General features: G+C 43.4%; 1 protein-coding gene across 4 annotated transcripts in view; it reads left to right on the top strand.

The window, feature by feature from the left end:
- Positions 1-228: 228 nt before the first annotated feature.
- Positions 229-10,288, top strand: part of LOC311037162 (tropomyosin alpha-4 chain-like) — a gene marked incomplete at its 3' end in the record, with an annotated part of 23,543 nt that continues 13,483 nt past the window's right edge. For 2 of the 4 annotated variants that reach the window (XM_084046273.1, XM_084046274.1), the window contains exons 1-3: positions 6,536-6,673; positions 8,225-8,358; positions 10,143-10,260. In XM_084046273.1, the coding sequence (XP_083902399.1) occupies positions 6,551-6,673; positions 8,225-8,358; positions 10,143-10,260 (375 nt within the window). In that variant the 5' untranslated portion in view covers positions 6,536-6,550. Of the gene's footprint in view, positions 544-2,725; positions 2,852-6,535; positions 6,674-8,224; positions 8,359-10,142; positions 10,261-10,288 lie in introns of those variants that run through there. The other 2 variants (XM_084046272.1, XM_084046271.1) reach the window with 2 other exon arrangements.

The following is a 10,288-nucleotide window of genomic DNA, read 5'->3' as shown; positions in this document are numbered from 1 at the left end:
AAAGTATTCTGGCTCTGTGGTGGGACAATAATCCCCCCCCCCACACACACACCCCAGCTCCTCCCCGCTCGCTCCCCTCCCCTCTCTCTCTCTCTCCCAACTACCCAGTCTCCCACCCGAGTCCAACCCTCACAGTCTCTCTGTCCGTCCGTCTGTCTGTCCATCCCGTCCCAGCCCAGGGGGTCTGTCTGTCTCTTCTTCTTTCTTCTGGAGCACTGCCCCCCCCCCACCCTCTCACGCCACCGCCCCCCCCTTAACGCCCCCCCACCCCCACAGAACAGACCCACACCAGAGCAGGTCGTGTCTCGTCCTTCGAGAGCAGCCAGCCAGCCAGCCAGCCAGCCGTGCGTGTGTGCGTCCAGTCCGGGAGTCTTTATTTCTTTTCACAAGGGGCCACAGTAGCCAGAAGAAGCAGAAACAGCAGCAGCCATGGAGGCCATCAAGAAGAAGATGCAGATGCTGAAGCTGGACAAGGAGAACGCCATCGACCGGGCGGAGCAGGCCGAGGGAGACAAGAAGGGAGCCGAGGACAAATGCAAACAGGTACCCATGAGACGCCTGGGTGTTCATGTCCATCTGAGAGGGTACCAATGTGACCCAAAAAGGGACCCACCGGTTTGATGTGCGTTTACATGCACGGACCCCCATTTGGCGTGGTTGATTCCATCTCTGGGACCCCCCGAGCTGTAAAATACTCAGCGATTCTCTCAGAGTTACAGAGCCATAAGGGTTCGTTTGGTTACAATTGTTCTCTCAGAGTTACAGAGCCGTATGGGTTCATTTGGTTACAATTGACCCTCTCAGAGTTACAGAGCCGTATGGGTTCATTTGGTTACGATTGACCCTCTCAGAGTTACAGAGCCGTATGGGTTCATTTGGTTACAATTGACCCTCTCAGAGTTACAAAAGGATAAATTAACAGGATTTTTCTTTTTGTAAAACTAACGCTCAAGATTTAACCCTGACAAGGTACAAATCTGTACTCTCTGAGTTCTCGGCCTTAAGACGCTCGGCCTTAAATTGAACCCAGCATTGTTATTTTATTTTTGTCTTCCTTTCGAGCCGGCGTCGACACGCCAGTGTCAGCTCAAGTTCACCACACCCTCGAATCCGTGGTGCTAATTTAACTCGGCAAGTGTACTAAAAAACTGGCCCCAAAACGGACCAGAGTTAAATTAATGCTGAGGAATTTGCGGCGTGCGTAAAAGCCAAAGATGAAAGAGCGAATTGAGAAAGAATGTTGGAAAGAGAGCAGTAATAGCAAGGTCCACACACACTCAAAAACACATCTCCTCGTTTCCTCTGTGTTAATTTATCTATTTGAGAGTAAATGGAACCAAAGGGACCCGTAAGGGTCCTTCTGTCCACTCTCAGAGTTAAATTAACACAGAGGATTTTGCTGTGAACCTTCTACTTGAACCCGGACTTGAACTTGAATCCGGTGGAGAGGAGAGAGATGTATTCTTGGGTGTTGTCTCGCACATTCACAACATTCAGATCTATTCTTTCCATTTGAATGGTCCCACCTGTTGAAGTGTTGTTCCAAGGCAGACATTGTTTCTCTAAATGTCTCAGACAAAAGTCCTTGGGTTCATTGTGGGTCCATCGTGGGGTCCGACACGTTCCATGGACCCCCAGTTTGATGTGCACAAGGCCAAGGACCCCCTATTTGAAATTGTTTTTTTAAATGTTTTATCTCTAGGACCCCCCAATCTATGAGTGAACAAATGGAACACATGGTTTAATTCATTGGTTCTTAAAGTGGTTCAGGGTTCTAAATGGACCCCTAACAGTACCGTAACTCTGAGAGCGTACGAAATGGAACCAAATGGACCCGTACGGGTCCATTTGGTTCCATTTCGTACGCTCTCAGAGTTATTACGGATCGCCGGGTTTTGTCTGAAAGACCAAAGGTCAAGCCGTCGCATCTGTTGCGACCTCTTCAAGCGTTTATCCGCGGCTGTCATAAAAATAACAAAAAGAAACCGTCCCGTCCCCCCCCCTGTCGCTGCATGCTGCCATCGTTGTGTCCCCTGGAAGAACAGCGCCTGTCACCAGAGCGGGTGTCTATTTCTATCCATCCCTCCAACCGCCCCCCCCCCCAACCCCAAACGGACTTAGCCTTGTTTGAATTGTTCTGTGTGAACATAGGGTGCTATTTATTGCTGCCCATGACAGCGTTTCAGTTCTCGTTTTGTGTTCTAACACGCGCGTGTGTGTGCGTGCGTGCGTGCGCATCGCTATGCTCACGAGGGCCAAAATGTCCCCAAAAAGCATAGCAGAATGTGAGAAATAGGCATTGTGAGGACAATTTAACCTCACGAGATAAATTTAAAACAAGGTTATGCCTAAACAAGGGTTTTTAGAGTTTAGGCTTACACTTAAGAAAAGGTTCAGGTTGGGGTCGAGAATTGGGATTAGACAGTCGGGGGTTAAGTTTAGGGGTTGCGGCCGGGATTACGGCTTTTAGAGGTTTGGTCTAGGGGTTTAGGAATGGAGTTTTGCCCCGATTTCGACTCGATTCGGTCTCCGCCCGATTTAGTCGGTGCCACGCAGATCTACAAGCTCACAATGCGAGCTAATGAATCTGCTGTTTTTGGCTTCAGGCTTGGGTTAAAATTGTAAAACAAAAAAAGGGAAAAAAATTGCCATCCTACACTTTTGATGTCCTCACATATAGTAATACAAACGTGTGTGTGTGTGTCTCTACGTTCCTCTGTCCTAGCTGGAAGAGGAGCTCCAGGGTCTGCAGAAGAAGCTGAAGGGAGTCGAAGACGAGTTAGACAAATACTCCGAGTCTCTGAAGGATGCCCAGGAGAAACTGGAGCAGGCCGAGAAGAAAGCCACAGACGTGAGTGACAAGCAGGGGCTGAGTGGGGGGGGGGGGGTTGAGTCCCCCCCCCCCCTCCCCCCTCCCATCAAAAACGTGGCGAGCATAGTTAGTTTAACGCTTGCGTACTTACATCGTGCCCCAGATGCCGGGCGCTTGTGCGGGAGGCTATTTCCTGCTCGCCAGCATCTTTTGCGGCCTGTCATCGCCTCACCCGGGCCGTTCCCTTTTGGAAAAGTCATACGGAACTAAATCTGTCGCCCACATGAATTAAGTCCTCCGCGGTGGGATTCAGACCAGCGCACGCTGCACAACGTGTCGCTGTCAGTCACGCAGGGCAGCCCCCCCCCCCCCCCCCCCCCCCCCCTCCTAACAAGACCCCTTACCCTCATGTTAAAGCTGCACTATGTAACTTTCCTCCTCTACCCCGGATTTGAACCTGGTTTCCTGCGCAAGCGCCGACAGAGCTAATAGAGCCTATGCCTGCTTGCTCGGGGGATAACTCGAATCTTGACCATCAGGTCAAAATTCGTGTCAGATCCTGTGTCTAGATGAGACATGACCTTTTGTCGCAATCTAAATGTCTCAATAGAAGAGCAGGGAGACTAAATACAACCAGCCCAATTGTATAAGTTACATTGTATAACATACTCTCAAAATTACATTGTATTCATAAAAAAAGAAACATTACATAGGGACTATTTACACTCCACGGAAATAACGCAGGTCAGTTGTTTCTGTCAATACATTATCAACGTATTTTCAGTATCCCTGTCACTATTATTACATAATCTCAATTATTTGAGATTATCGCAATCACAATCGTCAAAATTGTCAGAATCCGTTTAAATTAGAGGATTGACATGTTCTGGCCGTAGTGCAATATTTATTGTGATTATTGGTAGCCCTACCGGTCATTGTCAGTCATTTTTATATATATAGCCTACTTAAGTTATTTGTCATACTGTATATGCCTTGTGCCAAAAAAAAACATAAGGTCAATGTTCAATGCAAAAACAACAACAATTTAAATCGTTAATCACCAAGGATTGGTACGACAACTTAATCCTCAACTAAAACGCCATGATTGTGACAGCCCTAATTATCGACGGTATTTTGGGACGCGTCAATTAAACGGGGCTTTTCCAACCTGCCCCCACCAGAGCACTGTAGACTCTTCTTCCCAGCAAGCCACGCTGCTTGTTGACAGCTGCGTTCGAGGCCGACCGCACCGAATCGGACACATATCCGATTTTCTAAACACATCATAAAGGTTGTCAGCAGCTCGGAGCCAATGACGTGCGCTCCCCGACCCAAGACCCCCCTCCCCCCGGCGGGGCTCCGGTTGAGCTTAATTGGCTTTCTTGCTTTCTTGGGTGACCCTCTCTGCTGCTCTGTGAATTCCTGTGCCCCGTCCTCAGCCGTTCCCCCATATCAGCATTTTGGATAAGAGCCTAATTAGCGCCAACGGGCTGTGATTGCAGTATAGGCTAAACAGTAGATGCTCCTGTCAATCCCAGAGGCACTAAAAGATACATTTGCTGTTGGGGTGAAATCTTGTATATCTACTTATTTCAGCTTTTTGTGCATATATCGTTTTGTAAGTTTTCTGCTTTCGTCATACAAGAGTGCCATGCGAAAGTATAGCGACAATAGCTGATCTACAAGCTCAGCACATCGCCACACAATGTTGTGGATCCGTTATATTTGGCTTCTACGGTTAGCCTTAACCTAACCCGGTTATAGTGTTAAAAAAGGTAAAGAAAAGGCGGGAAAAGGTGCACTCATAAACTCAAGATTTTTGAGAAATCCTGAAAGTGAAAGTGTGCCGATTTTATAAATATTGAACCAATGAAAAGTATTGGCAACAGCTTGAGACTAAATAATAACTACATTGGATCCATTGGAACTTTTTGACATTTCCTGAAAAGTAACAGTTTTGGACATACAAGATTTCCACCCGACAGTGACGATATTCATAATTGTGTCAGGGAAGATTGATGATCCACTGCTATTCCTAAAAACTGCAGTATACCACTCCCAAACATTAACTAAACATCCTTTCAAACACTGAAACCTTTACTTACTGTTACCAGATATGTTATAAAACAGATGTATCATTTAAAATAAGAAATAAACCACTCTCATTATGTTGAGAGTGAATAAATCAACCTTTCCACGTTAGATTTGGTATAGCACACAACTCCAATCAAAGGGGGGTGATTCTGTATAGTTTGTTTTACAGTTCAGATTAAAAAGTACAGCAGGGTAAAACATGTCAGGCAGCATAAGGCTGACCTTACAGTACACAGTGATATAGCCTACTGTAAGCAACACATTAATAATGGGTGTGTTTGTTTTAGGTTAATCTCTCAAGACAGATTCTGCTAACCGCAGATTATTTAATTTTTTTACCGAATGGGTTCCAAGATTGGTTTTATGTTGACTATACTGTCTTGTACACTGGCAAACCCATGGCTCTGGACACATCTAAATCTTGAAACAGACCTCCAAGCTAAAGGTTAGCTCCCCTGCCTCTGATCAAAGTCAGGCACCTATGATCCAAACATATAAACAACTGGGTATCACTATACCAACAACAGCTCAGAAACACTACCAGATGTGAACCACTATGCAGTCTGCGGTCCTCCTCTGCCACCCAGTGGCATGATGAACAAACAGCAGCACTTGATGTTGAGTCCACATTGATTGAAAGATAATCAACTTTATTTCAATCTAGTTTCTTCTACATTTTGACAGTAATTCTACTATGAATCAACAACCTTTATATGCAAAAGCTCCATTTTCACAAAATAACTGATCATGTTGATCTACCAACATTCAGAAGTCAGTGGAAGGTTTGTTGCTGCTGCATTATTTGATTGACGGATAACCTATGATAATGCATCATTTATCACTTAATGTATGTTTTGATAATAATCTAAATCTGCAAAGTACAATAACTAGAAACTAAAGCTATCAAATAACTGTAGTAGAGAAAAAACGAATGCAGGCTACATTTAATTGGCTTTGGAGAGGTATGGAGTAGGCTACAAGTATAGTAACCAAAAAAAAGGAGATACTCAAATGAAGTGAAAATACCGTAATATTGTACTTGAGTAGTTACTTAGACCACTGGACATTGTAGACTATATAATATGCCAAAGCTGATATTTCATGCTGTAGGCCTATATAGGCCTAAATATTGGGTTTTTTTTGTGGTTAAGTTTACCTGTGAACAGGTTTTGCAATAAAATATGTCAAAATACTTTATTCAATCATTCATTCATGCATTAATTAATTAATTAGTTAATTCGTTCATTAATTAAATAATTCATTCATTCATTTAGTAGCATGTGACTTGGTGGTATTAGATTCTGTTGAAATGTAGTCATTAGTCAACCACTCAGACTCAGTCAATGATCAATTGCATACAAAAGAAGTAGTATGAATATGAAATACTTGAATTAAAGTTAGCTTTATTCAAACTATCAGTTCTCCATCGCTAGCCCCGCCCCTCTCCTCCGGCCCCGGCACACACCAGGCTGTGAATCAAACACACACACTCAGTCTCTCACACTGTTTTCCGGGGGCCGAATCGCTTCATTGATCCCAACCAAAGCCCCTCTCGATCTGCACCACCACGTCGCGCGTGTCTGAACCCGATCGATCACACAGATCAGAACCGATCACACACACACAATGGCATCGAACGTGTCTATGGAATCCGTGGAGTCCGTGAGGAGGAAGATCCAGACGTTACAGCAACAGGTGGACGATGCGGATTACCGAGCCGAGATGCTGCAGAGAGAGGCTGATGAGGAGAGGAAGTACAGGGAGCAGGTATAGGGATATAGAACACAAACAACAACAAAAAAAGCCGATCTATAAGCTTGCGTTGTGAGCTTGTAGGTTGGCGATTTCTTTTGGCAAAGAGATCTAGTGTAGACGAAAAAAAAAGCAGTCCATACAGAGCCAACTCTGGTCCATTGTATTATCTCTCTAACAGTAGACGTTAAATGGTTAATGTTAAAGTAGCCCACCATCCTGCTAGGGAAAAAAACTTAATAGGCTACAAATAAAAAAAAAGATCTCGCAATGTATAGAAACATTGTGCAAACATCTCATCCAGTTTCTTATTTCTCATTTGCATTGAAAAGCGGTCACTATCGGTTCATCCGGTGACGGTGTAAGGTGTTCTGTTGTCTCTGTTGCCGTGGTTACCACCGTCGCTTTTCATGTATTTATTTATTTATTTATTTACTTACTTTCAACCTGGAAGGTTTGGGTGTGTGTGTGTGTGTGTGTGTGTGTGTGTGTGTGTGTGTGTGTGTGTGTGTGTGTGTGTGTGTGTGTGTGTGTGTGTGTGTGTGTGTGTGTGTGTGTGTGTGTGTGTGTGTGTGTGTGTGTGTGTGTGTGTGAGAGACGAAAGAGACAGACTGACAGTGAAAGAGACAATACATTTTTATTAATAATGACTAATAATAAAATTATATTTATCAAGCACTTTTATTTATTTTTTAAAAAGGCTTTACAAAAACAGCATTAGAGTGAAAATCGAATGATGAAACTAAACCGCAATACCATCAATCAACATCAATTAGGAAAAACAAAATGAAGGCAAAAATAAAATGTGGACAAAAGAGGCAATCAATTTATGGAAAGGCTTCAGATATCAAAGTATGTTTTCAGATTAGTGATTTAAAAGAAGACAGTGGCTTCGCTATGAACCTTATAGATCCTCAGGCAGGGTGTTCCAAAGCCCATGCAGGGGTCATTACTGTACCATATGGTTGTGATGGACATTTTCATCAAAATTCTATTTCTGCCATGGACACACAAAATGAGCTGACAATAATATGACCAAACCAGAAACACATAAAGAGATAGCCCTAAAAGTAAATGCAGTGGTTCTCATAGTGGGATCAGGGACCCTCAGGGTTCCTCGAAGGGGGTCCAAATGGACCCCTCAAACGGACCCCCCAACGGACCCCCAAAAAATATTTTTGCTATGAACCCTTAAAGGGATAGTTCACCCCCCAAAAAAATGTTTTTTTTCTATAGATTACTCACCCCGTGAAGACTTGAATTCATGGATATTTTTTTAGTTTTTGTCACATTAAGCCAATAATTTGATGACCAGCGGACCGGTAGGCAGCGGTTCCGGTAGGAGACACAAAGGAGACTCTTTGTGTCTCCTACCGGAACCGATACCGGTCATCAAATTATTGGCTTAGGAATGCGACAAAAAATTAAAAATATCCATGAGTTCAAGTCTCCATGGGGTGAGTAATCATAGAAAAACATGTCATTTTGTGCCACCATGGTGATACTGATAATATCTGTGTGTGTGTTCTTGTGATACTGATAATATCTGTGTGTGTGTTCTTGCAGGCTGAGGCAGAGGTGGCTTCTCTAAACAGACGTATCCAGCTGGTAGAGGAGGAGTTGGACAGAGCGCAGGAGAGACTGGCCACCGCGCTGCAGAAGCTGGAGGAGGCTGAGAAGGCTGCTGATGAGAGCGAGAGGTCAGTGCAATATAGGCCTGGCACAATTATTACATAATCGTCATAATCGTCATAATAGGCTCTATGCACAGCAGCCATATTGTAAGACATTCACAGGTGTTACCAATGATACTCTCATTCTCTCTCATTTGGTTCTATGTGTACACTCTCAGTTATGGGGGTCGTGGAAATTGAAATATCTGAGAACCACTGTGCTACACGAAATGGAACAGAGCCTTCATTAGTATCATTGGTAACACCTGTGAAGTGAATCGTTTCCATGCTGAAAAAACGTTCAACACATTTTCAAATATTTAAAAAAGCAGAAATAGACGATCTTGTAGATCGGCTATTTCTGCTTTTTGCATGTATAAAAGTATTAAATATGTCAATAAAAAGTTATTTGTCATATCTGGCCTGTGCAATTTTTGATTACGAAGCCTGAAAGGCAAACAGAAATGTATTTTGTATTCATATGTTCCGACGTTCAATGCCAAACACTCAATTAAACCGTTAATCGCAATTGTTTGAGTGACAATTAATCGTCAACTTAAATTTGTAACCGTGACCGCCCTAAGTACAACTCACCACATCCCAACCCTTCACTTCTACATACTGAGCAATAACTCAGAATCCCGAGTTAAAGGAGCACTTCACCCATTTTCGACCTTGTCGTCATATAATTGGTCCTCACTAATGCTCACCGTGAGACGGCACCATTTCTATACTACTAACTCTGCTGTGGACAGCCAACCTGTCCACAGTTCAGAAACCTTCCTACCAATGACATCATCGACAGGGTTTCCAAGCTAATATAAACGACAGCCTTTCTCTTCCTGGAAAGTTAGCATGCTGAAATAGAAGCCATTGTTGTATTCATTAATAATAATAATAAAAATGACCAAACCTGCCTAAGATGATGTCACTGGTAGACAGGTTTCTGAACTGTCCAGTGTCCTCATTTGAGACACAGTGAGTGGACAGAAATGGTGCCATCTTATAATGAGCATCGGTGAGGACCAATTATATGAATTGATTGATTGATTGAATATTTTATTAGGCAAAAGAATGTAAAACAACACATTTACATTTAAAATACTTTGTCTAACAGGTCCGTTCATAAAAGTCCTTGCGGACTTGTTTCCAATGAGGGCCTTAATGAAGATAATGGTTGAAAATGGGTCAAGTGCTCCTGTTGAATCCCGCTGTCCCACCAATAAATGGTTCAATAGGCTCTATTCACAGCAGCCATATTATGAAGACATTCACAGGTGTTACCAATGATACTAATGAAGGCTCTGTTCCATTCTGGTCAGACGGAGTCAGGGTGCTGATATTGTGCATGTTGGCTGACTGGAAACACTCCCAAATGGACCTTTACGGGTGTGTAACTCTGAGAGTGTACAAATGGAACCAAATGGACTCTTACGGGTCCATTTGGTTCCATTTGTACACTCAGAGTTATGGGGGTCGTGGAAATCTGAAATTCAAAAATCTGAGAACTACTGTACTACACTAAATGGAACAGAGCCTTCATTAGTATCATTGGTAACACCTGTGAATGTCTTCATAATATGGCTGCTGTGAATAGAGCCTATTGTAATCCTGGTGGCTTTATGCTGTAAAGTACCCTTCTGCCATCTAGTTTAACCGCAGTGTGTACCTCAATTTGACATTTGATTTGAAGTTTACCGTTCTATTAGATTTCTTCAATTTTGATAGATGTTTGTGACACCCCTAATGTGTGTATGTTTATGCATTGTTCAATTGACGACGTTGTGGGTTGTTTTGTGTCCTGTCCTCAGAGGAATGAAGGTCATAGAGAACAGAGCCACTAAAGATGAAGAGAAGATGGAGATTCAGGAAATGCAGCTCAAAGAGGCCAAACACATCGCTGAGGAGGCTGACCGCAAATATGAAGAGGTGTGTGTGTGTGTGTGTGTGTGTGTGT

This window comes from Gymnoscopelus microlampas (assembly GCF_963454915.1).
Source record: "Gymnoscopelus microlampas genome assembly, chromosome: 21".
Classification (NCBI taxonomy): domain Eukaryota; kingdom Metazoa; phylum Chordata; class Actinopteri; order Myctophiformes; family Myctophidae; genus Gymnoscopelus; species Gymnoscopelus microlampas.
The sequence above is the reverse complement of the archived record's forward strand: the minus strand, read 5'-3'. Positions and strand labels throughout refer to the sequence as shown.